This window comes from Chlorocebus sabaeus, chromosome 4 (genome assembly GCF_047675955.1).
Source record: "Chlorocebus sabaeus isolate Y175 chromosome 4, mChlSab1.0.hap1, whole genome shotgun sequence".
NCBI lineage: Eukaryota > Metazoa > Chordata > Mammalia > Primates > Cercopithecidae > Chlorocebus > Chlorocebus sabaeus.
In genome coordinates, this window is record NC_132907.1 from 58,311,036 (window position 1) to 58,332,455 (window position 21,420).

Consider the following 21,420-nt stretch of genomic DNA (forward strand, 5'->3'; position numbering starts at 1 on the left):
TAACTTAGGGTAGGAGATGCTTTATCTAAATGATTTAATCTTCACATCAAACCTGTAGGATTTAATATCAGTATCCCATTAATGAAAAGATTGAGGCCTAGAAAGAATAAGTCACTTGCCCAAGGTCACATTGCAGTAAGTGATATGACAGGATGGGATTGCAAACTTAGGTCTGCCTGTTTCCATATCTTCAAATCACACAATCTCTTAAGGCCTCTTTTTTCTTTTTTAAAACAATCTGCAAAATGAGAGAGACCAATTGGAATGGGTGGTGTCTAAGATCCTCCTGAACTTTAAGTTTTGAGTTTAGAAGAACCATGTTCATCAAAAACATTATAAATCTTAGCTGCTTTATACTAATTCAACTTGTTTCTGTTAATGAATTCTAAACTCCTTGATAATACATATGAGAGCATTTAATGAGTCAGAAATGTTTTGGCAATTTAGCCATTACAACTATTATGGCAGGCATGCAATAATGATTTGAGAAATCAAATAAAAATTTCCATTTCAGGAATTGGCCCACTTTGGAGAAATCACAAGCCTGTCTCACGCCAGTTTGATGAAGCTGTTGGACATAAATTTCCACTTGCTTCTTTTCATTATTTTTAGAGATAGGGTCTTACTCTGTTGCCCAGGCTGGTCTCGAACTCCTGGCCTCAAGTGATCCTCCCACCTCAGCCTTCTGAGTAGCAAGGACTACAGGTGCGTACCACAACACCTGGCTAATTTTAGAAATTTTTTTAGAGACAGGGTCTCACTATGTTGCCCAGGCTGGTCTCAAACTCCTGGTCTCAAGGGATCCTCCTGCCTTAACCCCCCGAGTTGCTGGTATTACAGGAGTGAGCCACTGCGCCAGGCTGCATTACTTATTTTTACAAAGAAGACAAAGCCATAATGGTGAATCTACCTGGGTAAGAGTTCTGCTGGCCCCTGGTCTTTTGTTTCTGTCAAACTTCCAGGCATTTCCTGGTGAGAAGCTACTGGGTGTTGGAGGCAACCTCTCAACCCTCCCCCACTCCTGTTCCCACATCCTTGGGAGATTTGGGCCTTGGCCTGGCTCATTCTTTTGTCCTTTGGTATTTCCTGTTGCTGAAGGTGGGAAATACCTGCCCCAGCCTTGTTCCACAAGGGGTGCCCAGATGAGCGAGCCCTGGGTGACTGATGACTAAGTAGAGTGGAGACACAGACTTATGTGCACGCGGTGTGTGACTCTTAGAGACAACTGCATCAGAAGAACCTTGGAGTTCTAAGAAAGGCCTGGTGCTTTCTTCCAAAAACTGCACTGAAAAAGGCTATGTGATGTGGTAATTTAATTTACAAATAACCCTACAGGTATTCTAAGTGTCCAATCGGTTGTTAGTTTAAAAAATATTCTATTCCAGAAATAGCAATTAAAAGCAGGACTTGTTGCCTTCCTTTCTGGAAAAAAAAATATTATTATGAGTGAGTAGAAACTGGAAATGAAATATGTTTAAAATTTCCCACGTTCCCCTGGTGCCTTTGTGTGTTATATGGTGGTGCATAGCAAGGGTGTTCCCATTTCCATCTCTTCCCTCTTCTGTTCTTTCAGAGCCTCTATTCTAGTAACTGATACGTCTCTGTGCAGTATGAAGAGTAAAGTTTGCTCCTGTTTCCTGATTTTAGGTTCTGCTGTAGAGCCCAGCCGAGAGCCATTTGTGCTCAGACTGTCAGCACCAGTATTCTGGGGAATTATTAATGGACAGATTGCATCCCTTAAGACTGTATCTAAAAGAGCCAGGGCTGGCCTGGGAGCAGGGTGATCCTAGCTTCTATAGTCTTATTTCTGGCAATCTCTTTTCTTTTTCTTTTTTTTTTTTTTTTTTTTGAGACGGAGTCTCACTCTGTCACCCAGGCTGGAGTGCAGTGGCCAGATCTCAGCTCACTGCAAGCTTCGCCTCCTGGGTTTACACCATTCTCCTGCCTCAGCCTCCCGAGTAGCTGGGACTACAGGCGTCTGCCATCTCGCCGGGATAGTTTTTTGTATTTTTTAGTAGAGACGGGGTTTCACCGTGTTAGTCAGGATGATCTCGATCTCCTGACCTCATGATCCGCCCATCTCGGCCTCCCAAAGTGCTGGGATTACAGGCTTGAGCCACCATGCCCGGCCAAATGGCAATCTCTTTTCTAAGTGCCCTTGACACATTGCTCAATGTTTCACTTTCTAAACTTGTGTTAAATCGGTGGTAGGAGGCGAGGGCTTAGAGGGAGCAATAAAAACTGAAACCCTGGTCCATCTTTTTCACAGTTTATTGTGAAGATTATAGATGGTAAGAGACGTGAAAGTGCTTCAAAAGTTGAACGTAACATACAAATTAAAGCTTTGGGTGTTGTATCTGGATTAAATTTGGGCTTTAGAAGAAGGGAGATACCTGTATCTACTCAATTCAATCCTGAAATTGCAGTTTTCCAATGCGCTGATTTCCTTAGTTTCCTCCATTTGTCTGTGTAACCCACACAAACTGCAAAGTCCACTCATGCTTACCTTTGGCAGAGGCAGTACAGTACCGAGGCTAACTTTTTTTAAATCCCACAATTTGGGAGAGCAAATGATCACAAATTCTATGGGGTACAAATTAGCAATACTTATCAACATTACAAATGAGTATACCTTTAGACCCAGCAATTTCACTTCTAGGTATATCCACAGATACATGGGTGAAAGATCATTCATTGCACTATTTTTAAATAAAAATGTCTAAAGACTGGAAACAACCAAAGCGTCCATCAATTGCTAATTGCTTAAATAAGTTATAGTATACCCATCGATGTAGCCCCAAGAATGAGGGGCCTTTCTACGTGCTAAGGAATAATATTCAAGGTATATTGTAAAGTGAAAAAAGCAAGGTGAAAAGTGGGTTATGTATACCATGCTATTATTTGTATACAAAGAGTTAAGAAAGGAATAAATATATATTTATTTTTATAGTCATAACATTTCTCCAAGGGCATATGAGAAATGAATAGCAAGATAAACGGGAACCCTGGGGGACAGGGGACAGTATGATACTTTCTTTTTACAAGCTTTTATACTTTTTTATTTTGGACTATGTAAATTTATTTACTACATAAGTAAAATAAAATAGGCCAAAAAAAAAAAAAAAAAAAAAAAGGCCCACAACTGTTTCTCCCTCTTTCTTTTTTAATCTTACTGGATTCTTTTCTGCAATATTTCTGCTGGATGCCTGCATCTTTCTAAAATGTCGCTTTGAGTCTGGGTTGATTTCTCCTCAATCCTGCTTTAATTTGCTTTAATGAAGAATTTACTTAGTTTAGGCCATGGAGAGGAAAGTCACTCACTGTGCTCAGATTTATAGTGAGTAGATGACTTTCTGACCAAACCACTTTCTTTTTTTTTGGAGACAAGGAAGCGAATCTGAAAAAACTTTGAACTCAATCATTATAGGCTCATGTGCTGCTTCAACCAATTAGTAGCCCTTGAAGTTGCAAGAATGAGAAAACTGAAACAGCTCTGCAAAGATGACAAGCTTCTCATCATCCATCATCTCGTGGAAAGCATTGCAATGTCAGAACTTACAAAGCCCTGAAAAGTCTGCTGAATCTCAGGTTTGCTTACGAACTACTTCATTTGCCCTAAGAGAGCAAATCTAAGAAAACAAAAATAAATAAATAAATAGATAAAAGCATGACTACTTTTTTCACAAGAAGTTTCTTGGTAGACTAATAATTTCCTTCTTGATGTTTCTCTTCACATTCATCAAGTAGCTGAAGACACCAGCAAGCTTCTAGACAAGCACAAGAAACCCGGGCTTTTGTTTCATTTGCTTGAAAGATGAAATTTCAAGTAATGCAATGGGTATAAAAGAAGGCACCATCTTTGCAGGGTGTATTTTTCTCCCTACTCTCTTTAGGGATAAATGAGCCTCGTACAAGGTTCTGAATAAGAAGTCTCTCACTAACAGCCTGCTGTCTTTTCTCTGTGAAGCAGCAGCAGTTTGTAGCCTGGAATCATTGTTGGAGAACTGGAGAAGCCTGAGGACAAGAAGAATGGAGTTGCCCTCTCTGGAGACAGAAACCCCGTCTTGAAATTCAAAACTTGGTTGTGCCTTTCAATTCGCTGCTCCTAAATGTACCCTCCAATGTTTGATAAGTTATACAAAGGGAAAAAGGGAGCGCCCTCCCTTAATTCATCCAGGGTATATCTTCCTTTATCTAAATCTTTTTGGGCCTCTTATCTTTCTCTTTTTGGTTTCAAACTCTCTTGAGCCTATCTCTTGATAGGGCATAGTGATGTGAATATTCTTGGCCTAGGGAATAAGCTCTAGGCAATCTTGATAGCACTGAAGCTTGACACAAAACTCATCTTTTTTTTTTTTTTTTAGATGCAGTCTCGATCTGTTACCTAGGCTGGAGTGCAGTGGCATGATCTTGGCTCGCTGCAACCTCCACCTTCCGGGTTCAAGCAATTCTCTGCCTCAGCATCCCGAGTAGCTGGGATTACAGGCATCCGCCACTATGCCTGGCTAATTTTTGCATTTTTAGTGAAGACCGGGTTTCACCATCTTGGCCAGGTGGTCTTGAACTCCTGACCTCATGATCCACCCACCTCGGCCTCCCAAAGTGCTGGGATTACAGGCGTGAGCCACTGCACGCAGCCAAAATTCATCATTTTTATACTCAGTGAGTACAGTTGTTAAACTTTGTGCACTGAAGCGCTCTGTGTGTTTTCTCAGCTCCCAGCAATGATGCAGCTCACCTAGCTGCCAGCAAATACTTGATGAATGATAGTATCCTACTGTTCCATAAATATCAAGTACCTGGAACGTACAGCTTGCAAAAGACAGTGCTTAAGCTCTGGTTGCCTCCTCTAAACAAGTTAGGCTCTTCACAATCTTATTTATTCCATAGCAAAAACAAAAGCCTATGGTTTTCTTCCCCTAATTTATGAGAGACAGGCAGAGACTGAAGGACAGAAGGAGCTCCTGCAAAGTGTGCCCTCACTGTGTTCTCAAACACTGGCTAGGAAACACTGATTATCAGACCCAGAGCCAGGGGCCCTCAAGAGGTCAAAGGGAGAGTAGGGGGCTATTTGTTAGACTGGAGAGACCAGCCAGAATGGGTTATCCAGGAAAAAGATTCTAGCAATGGTACAGTGTCATGCCCTGGAAATAAAACAAAACAAAACAAAATAAAGCAAAACATCTCTGCGTATTATTCCATATATTCAGATACTTTAGAGGAAGATAAACTAGACTTAAAAAGATAGGATTTTGGAGTTGGAAGCAGACATTAGTCCAAACTTACTTTGCTGATGAGAAAATGACACCCAGAGGTTTGTCTTACATCATAAATCAAGTTAGTTGATGGGAGAGTCGGGCCTGTACCCAGGACCTTTAGGCTCTCAATGCTTTCTTAGCTGCATCCCAGACATTTGCAGCTACAAATCAGAAGGAGGGTGGCCTGGCCGTAGCTTACATGCTACAGAGAGTGCAACAGAAAGTGCTTTGTAAACTGTAACACCACAAAAATGAAAGGTATTATTACTGCAGGTTAATTGTTCTGAACACACTTGCTTATTTGATGACCTACTTGAAAGAGAAATTTGAAATTATTTGCTCTGTTTCCTCAATATCTGAATTGACAAGAAGAAAAAGAGCAAAATAGAATCCAGAGATATGCTTAGAACAACATTAAGTTTTCTACCCACTGCTTCAAAACCACCTTTCCCAACTCCCTTGGAAACCAGCCACATTTTTCTCAGGGTTCCAGCCAGCCCCCACTCTGATCAGAGTGGCAGTTAATGGTCAGTAGGCACCAAAGGGGTGGAGGAAAGAAGAAACCAGGGAGGTGGTGAACACTCAGATTGGCCCCGAGGTGTATGAACAAAAAATTCACTATTGAGTGTATTACAATACTTATGAAAACATTTCTTAGCACCTCTCCGTTTTCCCGAGAGGCGTCTGCTCTCAGGCGCCCCCTCCACTGAGTAGTGTGCTGTGATAACGGCTGCCTGGGGATTACTTTCTGGTTCTGCTCAGGAGGCCAGATTGGTAAGGGACAGATAATGATGGTATCACTTACCCTGAGGCTTTCATTTCTGCATCTAAAAGCCCTTTACAACTATTAAAGCTCTTCCTACAACTCTCTTGGCTCTCTTCTCTAGCTAAGGAAATAGAAGCCACTTCTAAACCCAAACCAGGTGAGTATCTTCTCCCATCTCTGCCCCACAGCCTCCCCAAATGCCAGGGTCTTATAGCTCTCTGGAAGATCAGCATCATCAAATCAGTGCATATGACAGCTCAAAGCCATATCAGAGATGTAAATAAGAGACGTGGGGTTTACAATGTCTATGAACACTTTACCTGGCAAGCACTTAGGGAAATCATTTAAGGTGACATGGCTTGTACAGAGCAGAACTGAGATATAAATCTTGGCGACAGTTTTTATAATTATTCTATTTTATACATGAAGAAACAGAGGCTCAGTTCCAGAACTGGACATAAACCTAGGCTGTCTGACTCCAGAGCACATAGCTCTGATCTCCACTATACCTTACTGGGCTACATCCTCACAGTAGGAGGTAGCTCCTGGAGTGCTTTTGGAGAAGGTGGGAGAGGGCTAGGATGCATGTGCTGTGGGCAGCACATGTGTCATCACTAGCCCTGACAATTTTTCTGTATTTTTTCTTCCCAGGGGAGAAGATAAAGCACAGATAAATCAGACCCTAGTTCTTATACCCTATCCCAGTGTGGCTTCTCCAGAGCAAAACTCTGCAAATCCTCAGCTTCCTCCTCCTCGCTTCCCAGTCTCTGCTTAGTGAAAGCACAGCTGAGCTCTGGTAACACCAGGGGACTCAGGATCCCCCTCCCCCCAGCTTCCTGAAGCTCCTCTCTCCCTGCTCATTTCCAGGAAGTGTTGAAGAAACCGTAAGTCTGAACCCAGATATCTGTCCATCGTTCTTTGGATTGCTGTTGTTCAATCAGTGTGGAAATGCCCCGCTATCAGGGGTTCAGGAAGTTGAGAGGTGTGCGTGCCCAACTGTGCCTGCTTCACGAACTCAAGCAGTTGACTGGTGTGGTCCCACTACCTGTCAGTTCAGTTCAGCAGCCGATAGCAAACCATATGATTAACCTGCTTGGCTGACCTAACGGACTTGGCCAGTTACATCCAGAAATCACTATAGCATTTCTGAAAGATTAGTGCTTTTAAGCATGAAGGAGAGGGCCCTAGAGTTATGGAAACTGTTCTGAGAATAGACTCACTTACAGAGTAGACTCACTTTTGCAGTAGGATAGCCCAATTCACTGATTCTTATTCACTTGAAACCCAAAGACAGAACTGTCTTTGTTCAGTTTGGAGATTGTAGGAATACCTTCTAAATCTTGATTTGCAACAAGCTTCTTCCATTGTATATCCACCTCAGTGGCATCCCGCCCCACAAACTCAACAGGTCCAAACTGAACTTATCCTCGTGCACTCCCAAGGCCCCAATCTTTCTCCTGTATCCTACCTTCAACAGTGGCGTCATCAGCCACTCTGCCCCCTAAGCCAGAAATCGTGCCATCGGTCTGCAGTCCACCTTCTCTCATTGAATCAATCGCCAAGTCTCACCAGTGGTCTTTCAGTTCAACCTCTCTTTTTCATCTCTTCCGTTGCTACCTCAGGCAGACCCTCAGCGAATTGCTGGAGTAAAGCCAGAATGGGTGTTCTAGCACCCAGAACAGTGTGGTGAAAGAGCACCTGGAGCCGGAATGGAGGATTTGAATCCCACTCAGTATTCATCAGTTGTGTGATAAGGATTTGGGCTTCAGTTTTTTCATCTGTACAATGAGAGTAATAAAATTACCTCTCTCTCTGGGTTGTTGTGAGAATTAAATAAAGTTAATATACTTAAATACAACTGTGCTTTCCATACATTGTGAGTGTTAGCTATTATCATTATTATTATTATTTTCTTTTTTGGAGACAGGGTCTCGCTCTGTCATCCAGGCTGGAGTGCAATGGCATGAACATGGCTCACTGCAGCCTCACTGCAGCGATAAGGAGCTTAAGCAACCCTCCTCCCACTTTAGCCCCCGAGTAGCTGGGACTACAGACATGTGCACCTGGATAATTTTTTAAAAAATGTTTTTGCAGAGATGAGATCTTACTATGTTGCCCAGATTGATCTTGAACTCCTGGCTCAAGTGATCCTCCGCCTTGGCCTACCAAAGTGATGGGATTATAGGTGTGAGCCACCTTGCCCAGCCCAAAATAGTGAACATCAACAAGACTATTTCTTTTCTTTCCTTCTTTTTTTTTTTTAAGATGGGGTCCCACTATGTTGCCCAGGCTGGTCTCAAACTACTGGGCTCAAGAGATCCTCCCACCTTGGCCTCTCCAAGTATTGGGATTACAGGCGTGAGTCACTGCACCCAGCCTCTATTATTGTTAGCAACACATATTATAACTATAGCAAAAATACAGCTACAGGAAACTGAGGCTCAGAGATGCCTCCTTTTGGATCACACAGCTATTAAATAATAAAGCTGGCACATGGATCCAGATCTACCTTCATCAAAAGCCACACTCTTTTTTTTTTTTCTTCAGATGGCACATCTAGGACTCCTAATGTGGTTGTTAAAAGGAAATGGAACCTCTAAAGTCCCAACACAGAAAAATGCCATATTATGTAGAACAGTATGCATAATATGATCTCATTAAAATTTTTTTTACAGCTAATTAGAAACTTCTCTATTACCACCTCTGATCCTTGGATATTCCTTTCTCATCTTCTTTTTCATCCATGTCTCCTATGAAATCACCCTGAGAACAGGGGATCCCCATAGCATAGCACAGGGCAAGATACATAACATCCAAGATATGTAACAATTTAACATATTTGTTAAATTGAATAGCATTGAATTTTTTTAAATAAATAATTTAACTTATTTACTTAGTAGATAATAGCTATCAGTAGATAATATAAAAATAAGGGGAAAAATCAAATAATACAAAAATTTACTCAAAGGAAAGTAGTATTCCTTCCACCCCATTCTCTAGACACCTAGCTCCTATCCCAACAGGCAGCCATGCTGACCAGTTCCTTGTATATCCGTCTAGAGATATTACAGAATTGCACTGAATTTTAGTGCAATTTAAATTCATAGCCAGAGTGTTAGAGAACAGAGGGGAATGCTTTATAAAAATTTAGCCAGGATGATTTCTTTCCTGAGAAGTCACCAATTTCTTTCAAATCCATATAAAGGAGAACTCAAATGTAAACTCCGTGACTGTGTGTGTGTGTGTGTGTGTGTGTGTGTCTGTGTGTGTGTGTGTGTGTGAAGACCAATATCAGAGAAAGGAGAACTCAAATGTAAACTGTGCAAGAACATCAGAAAAAGGATAACTCAAATGTAAACTCTGTGTGTGTATGTGTGTGTGTGTGTGTGTGTGCCCACACGCACCAAGACCAACATCAGAGAAAGCTGCTAGTTTACTGTGTTTGTAAATGCCTTCAGGTAAAACCACCACTCAATTCTGTGCATTCCTATTTATAAATATCTCCCCACCTTGCAGCTGATCTTATGACCCATTTCTTTCTATTGTTTGGCCTGAGATCTCACTTTCATTGTGTAATTCATTCCCTAGCCATGGAAAGAGTCAGTGTTCTGTGACTTGAACATGACAAAGGACTTTTCCTTTCTTTCAGCGACATGTCTGAGGTCACTCTAACACAACTTACCATAGTCTGAAGGGAGAAACTGCTTTCTGGAGGAAGAAAGACAATAACCACTCTTCCCAGTGTGGTTTTTGTCAGACAGATGTCCACAACAGCCCTGGCAGACCATTACCTAATGCTTTCATGATGGGCCCTCTAAGGGATGTGGAACGTGGCACTGCGTTCTCTCAGATTGCTAACCGCTCTTGTTACACGAGCTTTTGTCATGGCATGGCACATTCAGACTTTGACGTTGCTTAGAAATGACAGTAGAAATTACATAAAATTGTACAAATGGGTCTATGCTTATGCTTGCAGATGAATTGATATCAAAATATTTATAATTTTCTACTTTATTTTGAATGTGTGGATTCACATGTCTTTATCATAATATTTTTCTAGTTTCCACTTCCACACATTAAATCATATACATTTTATTTCAAAAAGGCAGAAAAAAACAGACTGAACCAAAGATTCAACCCAGTACATAGGTTTTCCCAATGATTTTTTTTTCACTAAAAGCAATAAAAACCTAGGAATTTGAAAACTAGGTAATAAATATAGCTCTTCTCATCTCATCTTTGGGGAAAATAATTATCTCCTTCCTTGCTAGCATATTTCTTGTTTTTTCTTATGCTACTGCAAATAAATTAAGAGTTGGTGTACAGACACCTTCTTTTCCTATCTCTTAAGACTGGTAGACATGGAACCCAGTGACAAGCTAAATGGAGCCTTTATATCCACTGGGCCCTGAGTGGAAGACTCACTAACAGATAACTGAGGGGTTCTTCCTTCTCTCCTAAATCTGTTTGCTCCTAAGTTGTCTATTTGCTATTCCAAGTCTTTGATGTAGACTCAGTGGTCTCTTGGACTGTCAATGAGCTCTTTTTATGTGTTTCTTTGTTAGTGCCTTCTTCTTGCTGCTTCTGCCTCCTCAGTTTCCATTAGTAAAGCCAACCATGAGGGCACCCGGCCAACTTATCTACCCTAGCTCAGCCAACTCTTATTGCAGTTCTCACAAATCTTAGGAAAGCCCTCATTGGGTAAGGAATGATCCCAGAACTCCTAGAGAAAAACAGACTTTTAAATACTGGCATTATCTACCTTTTATTAGAGATGTTATTGCTTTGTACTAGTCACTTAGGAACTTCCTTCTCCATCAATCTGTCTTCCATATTCAAGTTTTATGACTTTCCATTCCTCTATTCTTGAATGAAACATTTCTGTCTTAGAAATTCAACTCTTCTTGTGTTTACAACACCATTTTGCATGGTGTTTCTCCGTCTTTTTCAAATATACTCCAGTATTACTGAGCTCTATTTATTATATGTACAGGATCATGAATTATAAATGAATATTTGTTAAATGAATGAGAAGGATGTGGCTTAACGGTCTATAGGAGAACTGTAAGTTTTCTGTTGAGTTTAACTGGGTAAATCATACAGTTAAATGACAATGCTATGTGAATGCATCTAGCACTGCTAGCTAACTGGCCTTCATCAACTTATGAGGATATTTCTCTTCCTGACATCTCTTAGAAGATGTCAACTAGCATTAGAGCAGAGGAAGAATAGAGTGGTTAAGAGAATGGCCTCTGATACTAGACTGAATTTGACTTCCAACTCTAGAGTTTGCTAGTGTTGTGACTTTGGGCAAATTGCTTGATGTCTCCACAGTCAGTTTCATCTACAAAATGAGGAAGATCATAGTAATCATACCTTCCCACTCACTTCATAGGCTTGTTTGAGGATTAAGTGAGCCGATATAAACAAAACTCCTACAGAGTAGCTGGAATAGTACTATACAAATGTTTGCAATTATTACTATGCAGCTATTTCTTGGCTTGGCAATGACTTTGATTCAGAGTGAAAACTGAGGCAAGCAGACTGCATTCTGCATTGACTTCCAGGACGATGATGTGGGACTGAAATACTTCATCCAGGAAAATGTTCAAGCCCGGAAACCTACTGTGGAAAGCCATTACTTCTCTGGGTCAGTTAGGATATGTTCTCTTTGAATATCTCTAAAATTAATTGAACCATCATTTATCACCAGTGATGACTAATGGAAGAGAATCATGTTAAAATGGGAGGTATCTGAAGTCCTCTGACAAACTCTCCTGCTATATTTCATTTGTCTACAATTTAAGAATTCAATTTCCTTGAAAAATGTTGTAATTATATTTACACACTACAGAATTTTCTTAATCTTTATTAAATCATTACCTCTTTAAAGTTGATGGAAATCTCGGCAAACTCCAAAGTAGAGATTAAAACTGTACTGAATGGCTCTTTTTTGGTGGCAAATTGGTAGGTTAAGTTAGAGCATTTTTACAACCTGCCTTTGGCTTGTATGTTTGTCAACCTAAGGATTTCTGTATTGGTTTGGTCAAAAATTCCAAATAAGTAGGTTTTTTCAGCTATATTTTCAAGTAGGACCAATGCCACCCGTAAGTAATAAACTATAACTTTTAAGATCAATAAACAAAACAGTAATATTTTATTAGTACAGATTGCTGTCAACCCTGCTAAATTAGTAAGAGATGGAAATGACTCAAAAAAAGGTATAGCTGGTTATGGCAGGCTCTGCAAAGCAATGAATGAAAGAGATCTGTGTTAACATTTTCCCCAATCTACCTTTCCCAGTTGCTGGGTGACAGAGTGCAAACATATAAAGGATTCGGCCTCTGTGTCTAAGTCTTGATACTTAGCTTCAAGTCAGCATCAGTTAGAATATAATTATATTCTGAACCAACATCTCATTTTAGGTGTACTAATTGTATAAATTAGTTTTAAGTGGAACTGACATTGTATATAATTACATTTTGGCCAAATCTAGCATGCTTGCTTTGTCATGCCTAATGATGAAATTATTGCTTCTTTATCTTTACATGAAATAGGAAAATATTATATTTATTTTTTCCTCACACAATTGATTTGCATAATGCTTAATGATGCCTAATGATGTGCTTATGATATATTCTTCCAAACATGCCCAGACAGTCATTTTTGTGGAGAAAAATCATCAAGCTCAGAGGAAAGCCTAGGCTATCATTTTGATACAACTAGTTCATCTGATAATATTCCCCGGGCAGCCAGATGCCCCAGAGAAACAAGATACAGGTTTGTTTGTTTTTAATCAAATGACTCACCCACAATGACAGCGGTGACAGTGAGTAGCACAAAAGCATTCCGAAACAGGTAACTTTTAACATCCTCCTTTGTAATGTTCTGCACTTTCTTCTTGGCCAAAAGTGTGCGTTTACGGACTCCCTGCTGGAATCTCTCCATCCTGCCCCCCATCTTGGGCTCTTCTCCATTGCTTTTAGTCATATTTTACTTTTCTAGGAGTGTCTCTTCTTTGCACTTCAGTGTCTGGGAATCACCCACAGAAAGTCAAACCTCCTCTTTGGTATTAGAAAACACAGCTAGAATGGGAGAAAAAGAGACATGAATTATAGCCTCCAGGGGTGAGAAATCAGTGCTGCTCTACACCAGGCAAGCTCTTGGCAAATTGCATAATCTCAGCAGGAATCAAGGACTGGAGAATCACAATACCAGACTTCAAGGCTGCAGTGTGCATATTTTAGTGGACCACGTGTGGGAAATGTGCATAAATTCGGAATATATATGCAGAACTTATGTTCTATTTTCTTTTTAAAAATCCATCCTTTCCCCTCCAATGAGGCTATGAAAGGGTTCTTCAGAGCTGGATCTGACTGAGAACCCCTATCCCCTATCCCCCGCAGAACCCAGCCCATGCCTTGCGCAACGTACACACTCAATAAATGTCCAATTGAACTGAATGCACAGAAAGTACTCAATCATTACTTGACAAATTATGCTGTATACATGATTGAAGGCACAACCAGGTCAATAAAAATAATTAAGATATTGATAGGTGGAAGTTTCTCTATTATATGTAGTGAAGTAACCAGCTATTTTCTTCATTAAAAAATAATAATATCTACTAGTAAATATGGTCATAAAAAGAACACAAGTGCCCACAGTACACGGGAAATACATGTGACTATTTTACAGGGTAATTTTTTCATTCTTTTTCCATGAAATAAGCAAAGTGCTCTGGGCACATCTATAAATCATCTGAAATCACAATTCAGCTTCTTTTTTATCACAAGTAGAAGTATGAAGTAGCGTTTTTCTTTGTGACACACATGCTGGAGTCTTCCAAGGAAACCATCGCTGACTTTTTAGCATTTTAAGATTTAGGATTTCTAGAACAGATGAGGAGATGAAACCAATTTTCATTCCAAACATTACAGCGTGTGGTTTCTGGTTTCTTTAAACCACTCACGCTATTTAACTACATTTCAGTAAATCTCTTTCCTGGTGGAAATCAGCTGTTCTGAAAAATCAAGGGATTCCTCCTGGTGCTTTACAGGAGTTCTAATCCATAACCCTTCCCATAATCAATCCGAGTGAAAACCAGCCGTACCCTGGTTGTGTGTCGCTGCCAACGCAAGCAGCCAGCGTGTGCGCCGGTGGGGGAGGTAACTGGAAACCAAAGGACTCCTCGCAAATGACTCGTCGCAAGCTTTTAGCAAATCCCAGTGCAGGAAGAAAAAAAAAGACTTAACAGTTTGCCTTTTAAATATAATTGCAAGTTGGGGTCAGTGATATTAAGACTTATAATTTGTTTCAGACGTCACACCGGATTAAATGCTTAGGGAGAAATGAAGACTGGGAAGTAGGAGAGACCAGAATTTTTTTTTTTTTTTAACTAATAGCTCTGATTCCTCTTACCAGTCACTTTTAAGCAGATCCGCTCAACTTTGATCCTTTTCTAGATCTCGCGCCACAGTCTGCCCCCAATCTACCCCGAATGACTCAACTCCAAATTAGCAGAGGACCCGGCATAAATAGACACCACACTCTCACGACGTGAGATGACTAACATGGACTTTATCTACCAAAATGGCTAGCCTTGATTCAGGCTACTCCTCTGCTTGGAAGGCAAAATAGATCGGCAGAGAAGTGAAAGGAGAAATTAAACCCAGCAGGAACACAGAATGTGATACTTACCTTTTCTGATTTTGTAAGGGGTGAAAGATAGCAAGCAGTGACGAGGTGAATTCCCCAGCAGGTACAACGGAGCAACAATCCGCAGCGCGCGTAAGCAGGCAGGCCAGCCCTGACAGTGTGCATGTGCTCTGAGACTGCAAGTTACTATCAGGGCAACTTAAGAAAAGGGGAGGAGTCTGTGCCCGGGAAAGGAGGAGCGGGGAATGGAAACCGCACAGGGGAGGAGGGGGAAACCCCGAGGTTTCTGGAATATTGATTAATCTTGGCACACCAGAAGCAGGCTTGCTGGCTTTGTTTTGCTCCTCAGACCGCTTTCACGCGTTGTCAGTTCACTGTCATTAGAAATGCAAAACCGAGACTAGCAAGAATTGAAAAATAAAGCGCACACAATCGGAAAGCTGAAAGTCTTGATTAGAACGTTTCAAAGACTTTTCTAAGGCTAAATTTAATTACCTCATATTACTGCAGGTTGCCTCCCCTTCAGGAAAGACAAGGGTGTGCTCTTTAGCCTGGTTGTACAACTGTTACGAAAAAGTCCCTCTTTTTCGAATAGGGGAATTAACTGACATTTCTTGGGAAGACCCTGAATGCAGACAAGTATGGAGAAAAAAATAATGCTTACTACGATTCTCTAAACTTGTATAAAGTTAGGGACATGCCTCTATTTTAGCAGTTTAAACTTCAAAACTTCATTATAACAAACCTAATTTAGCTCAGACTGCCTGTGTTGCAAAGACGGAAAAGGTAGCAAATGTAAGGAGACTGGAATGTTTGCCAAACTAGAAAATGAAACGCATTTTAAGACCTAGAGTGCAAAGCACACTTGAGATCTGGTGATATCAAAAGATAAGTTGCTGTTCAGATGTCTCAATTTTAAAGGATGCTAAATGTTCTCCCTGCCACACACACCATTTTTAGAGCTAAAAAATTCTCATTGCCTTGAGAATGTGACTTGTACTTTTAGTCCACTTTTCTTAAAAGAAAAATAAATTGTGAAAATGGATATTAGAAAATAAAAAAAAAGTTTTTTGAGCTGACTTATTCCCAAAACTTTAAGCTTATTTAGCAGGAAGAAAATGGTTTATTAGAAACAAAAATTTATACCAAAATCACAGCCTGAGGTTTTCTGTTCACTCAATTTAGTATTCCCCATGCAAAATATGCTCAATTATTGGTCTATTATTCAACAAGAAAGTATGTCTTTTTTCCCCTCAATACAAATCTCTGGAGATCATAAAGAAATATCTCCTTTTACCTTCAACTGTATGTCCTTTTGAACAGCTACTGGTTGGAAAGCAATGGTGAATCATGTCAACACTTTAAAATTACAAATTAACAGCCATTATAACAGCTTTCTAACATGCTATCATTTTAAGAACTTACTGAAAATACAGGCTTTTGACATTCCCAGCCCTCAGTGACCTTTCCCTTCCTCTGATCTCCTAAGTCACTGAGCATCTATACTGCATTGTTTAACACTTAATTATACCATGTTTTGTACTGCATCCTTCTTTTAAAGCTCATGTTAGGTTTTGGCCTCTCAACTAAATTATAAGTTCTTTGAGGGCAAGAACCTGTCTTATGCCTGATACAGAGTCAATATTAAGTAACTCTTTTAAGTGAATGGAATAATATTAGGATGTGAAACAAAATGCTTTTCAATCTTTTGTGTTAATATACAATTACTAGTTTTTACATTGGTGCCTCTGGCTTAGGTGCATGGAACCATTTCTCAATGCCATGACTACTTTTAAAAGCATTTATTTACTATACCAGGTCCTATTTGAGCCATGGGTTTAGGATTAATTTGAACCCCTCCCCAACTTTTTTTTTTTTTTTTTTTTTTTTGGTAGAAATGACTTTGATTTGTATTGCAAGGGAACTTGAAAGAGAAATCTGATTTTAAATGGGGTTTCAAGCCCAGTGGCATTTCCGTTTTTTGTTTTTATTTTTTTTAATAGGCAAGAAAAAGGGCTGGAAAACCACACTTTGGTTAGCATAGAGATGGGAAGACCCTGGTGCCCTTTCTTTTTACTTTTTTTTCCCCTCTCTAATCCCTAAAGCTTGGTTAAAAACCATTTCATTATTTCAGTTTGTGTAGAATTATGGGAGTCTGGTATTCTGTTGAGAAGGGAAGTAATTCACCACTGAAAGTTTTGTTGGCTGTAGTAAAACCTAACGAGAAAATGAGATGCAAAGAGTCTCAGTTCAGAGTTCATCCGAATTTTAGTCTGGAGGGAAACATTGGGAATTATTTCTTTAAGCACCACTTTCTCTTTCTGGAAAGCTATAGCAAAAATAATGCCCTGGGGGCCCCCTGGGTTTCCTCAACACGTATTTCTACCTTTTCCTCTCTACTTTACAGTTAAGTCCCTTGAGCTTTAAAACATCTTTTTTTTTTTTTCCCTTCATAGAAACACTAAATAAATGAAAGATCAAGAAATTATGAACAAGCCTCTGCATGCTGTATTTCATTCAAAGCTACTCAGGGTGGGAGACACAGAGCTGGGGAATCATATTAACGTTAGTATTATCAAATGAGAAAAACACAAACACCAGCAGCAAATGCTGTTCCTGCTGAAAAAATCTGCCAAGATCTTTCTTTGAACATTGTGTGATTAAGTATGTTATAGGTAAATTCTTTCTTTTGAGAAAAAAAATGTCAGTATAACAAGAAATAACTAAATCCAACCTGTCCTTAAAGGGAGCATTTATTGGTTTGAAGAACAAGAGATTACGGTAATAAGCATGCACTGATCTTAGCATGGTACAGGCCAGTCGAACTTTACCATTCAAAATTAGGAAATTCTGGTTAATTGGATTTTTTTGAGCAACAAAATGGATTAGAAAACCTTTTAATCTTTTTTCAATATTTTCCACGTTGATTTTTAATTTAATGACAGTTTTAAAATCAATCCTTGTTTAAATAGCTTGCATTTCAGGATCATCAGAATATCAATTCCCCTTCTAGAATTTGGAAATTGTAGAATACTAAGACAATGAACAGGACTTGACTTAACCCCAGAGTGTAACAGTGGATGTGTTAGAGGCAGTAGGTGTAGAAGAAATTGTGGTAGTTGTAGTAGTAGTAGTCTTCCATTTTGTCTTGATTTTTTTTTTCTTCTTAAATATGAATGTAAAAAGCAGAACAATAAAAAAAGCTGTGGTGAAGTCTAGTTAGTTGAATTTTTAAATAACTGGGTTTTATTTTAAAGTCATAGTCACATGAAGCTTAAAAACATCCAACTACAGAGAGGTGAACTAAAATTAACTTTATCACATTCATTTATTCGTTCAACAAACATTGAGCAACCACTGTGCTCCAAATACCAGGTTCTTTCCTCAAGGAGCCCATAAACACATCGTAATTATTAAGCAGTGGGCCAGGACAGGACCCAACAGAAAGTTATGAGATTGCCACGTGCTGAGGCCTATTTTCCAGTTAGTCTGTCAAAAAGACTGGTAGCAACTTGAGGGAAGCAGCCGCACCTGGATCCACATTGTGTACACTGTTTCTAGCAGGTGCCTGCCCATAGCAGGCATAGCGTGGCATGGCAGGGAGCCAGTAGCAGTTCCTGCTGGAGAACAGGCCAGTAGGGGCCAAATTTACAACTTGAACTCCACTCCTAGTGAACGGGGAGCCAGCCGCAGGATTTAAGTAGGGGAGTAATTTTCATTTTAGGTAAAATGCAAAGCCTTGAAGTGACTAAGACTTGGGTTAGGAAGTCAAGGGGCAGGAGGAGCATTTGCAAACTGGGTGAGTTCACTTTCACATTGAAAAATACTCACCATTTGAGAATACCGAGGCCCTTGAAGGGGTCGGCTGACACTGAGCCAAGGCTGCCTACTGTAGGTGGAGTGTGCACTCTCCAGCCCACTAGGCCTGCCCACTTCACTCAAGTTAGTTATCAGCATGTGCCTCTAGCAAGTTCTTCTGTTTTGACCTGCGATGAGGTTTCAGAAGAGGACTGAGCAAGGGCAGAAACCTAAGGAACCCCAACACAAAGGTGAAGACCAGCAAGAGGAACCCCCCGAGATAGATTCCCAAATGACGAGAAGTTATACCAACTGTTCTTTTTAGCACAAGCGAGCCAACAGGTGGACATAATGATGCCTTAAAAAACAACATGTTTTCTCCATTCTAAAGCTAAAGAAGGTCTGCTTTTTAGTGAAGGCTTCACACATGTTATTGTTATCAATTATTATTTATATTGAAAAGTGACATTTTCCCCAGTTGCTCAACATGAGTCAAGCCTTTGTAGAACTAAGAACATCAGTTTAGCTGGGAAAGATTATGTACGTTGATTGGAATTCAAGCCTTCAGTAGACATTTTTATAAGGCTTTATAGTTTTATAAGTACTGCTACACACATTATCTAATTTAATCTTCATGATAATACTTTGAGGTATATCCTACTCTATTATTACTTATAGACCCAGATGTTGGAGATCAGTAGGGATTGAGTAACACGCTGAGGATTATAGTCAATGCTAAGACAAGAGTTCTTCATATTGATTTCTCATCTTTTCCCAAAAGAAGCCCCCAGGTGTTTTTTTAAAGACAGAAAAGAAAGGAAAGAACATTAAAAGGAAGGCCTACCATCTGTCATTTCTTCTGGGGAGTCAACTCTAATCTTCTCCCACTCCAAATCCAACAGGCTTGGTTGCCCTTTCTAGGTGCTCCCAAGGCCCCCTGGGTTTAAATTTCCAGAGTCATTACCACTTTGTGCTGCAATTCTCCCTGTCTAGGCTGTAGGGTCTTTGAGCGCAGGGCCTGTATGGATTACTACTGGTTACTCAGGAACCAGAATGAAAGGTGCTCAGAAAAGAGTTGCTGCACCAATAAGCAGATGCAACACAGTCACAAACATGAGAGGGTTCATCTGTCTATTTTCAATCCTAAGACTTGGAGAATGGAAGTCAGTAAACATCAAACTTAAAAGGAAAAAAAAAAAGCCAATGAGTTCCTTCTTCAATCATTATAATGTAAAATAGATCCCAGTGTGGCTGCTCTAATTGAATGTGGGGTGAGTGGGAGTCAGAGCCCTTGTCAGCGTCCCCCTTTTCTTGCCCCCAAGTAGCTCCCTGGGTGAGGCACCTCCTTAATGTGTGGATTCTACACATCACAGCTGCGAAGCGAGGATGAATGCAGAAGTCAAGTCAGTTTGTGCCATAATTCCTTACTGCCAAGTTCAGGTTTCGAACCTCGATCTCTGGGCTCCTGGTCCCATTATGTGTGCAGTCACTAAGCCACATGCTCTCCCTTCCCAATTCTGAATGTCATCCATAAAACTAGGTTAGACCAGATTGTTTTTCTCAAGTCGCTTTCCTGATTCTAAATCATGTCATGCCAATAACGGGCTTGCCATATCCACTTTGGTCTGTTTAGTTAAGGACACAAATTTTCATATACACTCAATGATTAATGGCTTCTCATTAGGATTTCCCTGCCACAGATTAAACACAAACATAATACAGTCACCAAAGGAAGCTTATTGAAGGGCATGAGTTTTATGAAGCACAGTGATGACATGAATGTTTTATAACTGTTTGCTGGTATAGAATCATAATTACAGCAATCAAGACAGATACACATCTTTTGTAAGGAAAAAAAGTAATTATAATTTAAAAGCACAAAGCTCAAAGTTGCCATCACAAAAACGACTATTATAGCAACTATTTCGCATTTGGACATTTTTTTGGCAGGAGGTCTGGGCATTGTTTATTGTAAGTCAGAAACAGGCACTGAGAAAATATGCTAATTTTTAAAGCAACAGAAAATTCAATTTTGGGTTGAGAAAACAGGGTGAACTGTGGAAACTGGGCCTTGAGCACAAATCAACCTTAGTGGCTGAAATAACTTTTGGACATTGGATACAATTATAGTAATCTGGGGGTAAGGTTAGAATGAAGTTAGTTTATGCATTAAAACATACATTCAAGACTTGGGCTGTGCTCCTGAGTAAAATTCCATCTTCTGTGAATGTCGTGCCTATGGATTGATTCTAAACTGAAAGACCAGGGAAGAAAGACTACAGAATGTTTAACAATCCCCTTTTCCGGCCGGGCGCGGTGGCTCAAGCCTGTAATCCCAGCACTTTGGGAGGCCGAGACGGGCGGATCACGAGGTCAGAAGATCGAGACCATCCTGGCTAACACGGTGAAACCCCGTCTCTACTAAAACTACAAAAAAACTAGCCGGGCGAGGTGGCGGGCGCCTGTAGTCCCAGCTACTCGGGAGGCTGAGGCAGGAGAATGGCATGAACTCGGGAGGCGGAGCTTGCAGTGAGCTGAGATCCGGCCACTGCACTCCAGCCTGGGCGACAGAGCCAGACTCCGTCTCAAAAAAAAAAAATAAAAATAAAAATAAAAAACAATCCCCTTTTCCTTGGCCAGGCAGGGAATTCCCATTGATTTATGAGGCAGTTCATTTTTGAGTCATAGAAGAAGCAAAGGCAAGCCTCTTTCCTCATTCTGCTGCCTCCCCAGGAAGGAAGGATCACACTTGCTTGAAATAGAATTAACGCAGGATGACTAGTTTATACCTACCCTTGTCCTCACTTGTTTGCTGAAGTCCAGTAGATTCTTCAAAATTGCTTAATAATCAACAGGTGAAATCAGGATAGGTCATGTGACATTAGAGAAAAATGCATGGAGACTGGGGGTCAGGAGACCTGAATGGTGCAAGGTTGGGCA

General features: G+C 40.3%; 1 protein-coding gene across 1 annotated transcript in view; it reads right to left on the bottom strand.

The window, feature by feature from the left end:
- SLC1A3 (solute carrier family 1 member 3) overlaps positions 1 to 14,883 on the bottom strand; it is an 83,478-nt gene extending 68,595 nt beyond the window's left edge. The window contains exons 1-2 of the mRNA XM_007961392.3: positions 14,725 to 14,883; positions 12,834 to 13,109 (exon numbers count right to left, since the gene is read on the bottom strand). Of these exons, the coding sequence (XP_007959583.1) occupies positions 12,834 to 13,014 (181 nt within the window). The 5' untranslated portion in view covers positions 13,015 to 13,109; positions 14,725 to 14,883. The remainder of the gene's footprint in view (positions 1 to 12,833; positions 13,110 to 14,724) is intronic.
- Positions 14,884 to 21,420: the final 6,537 nt, after the last annotated feature.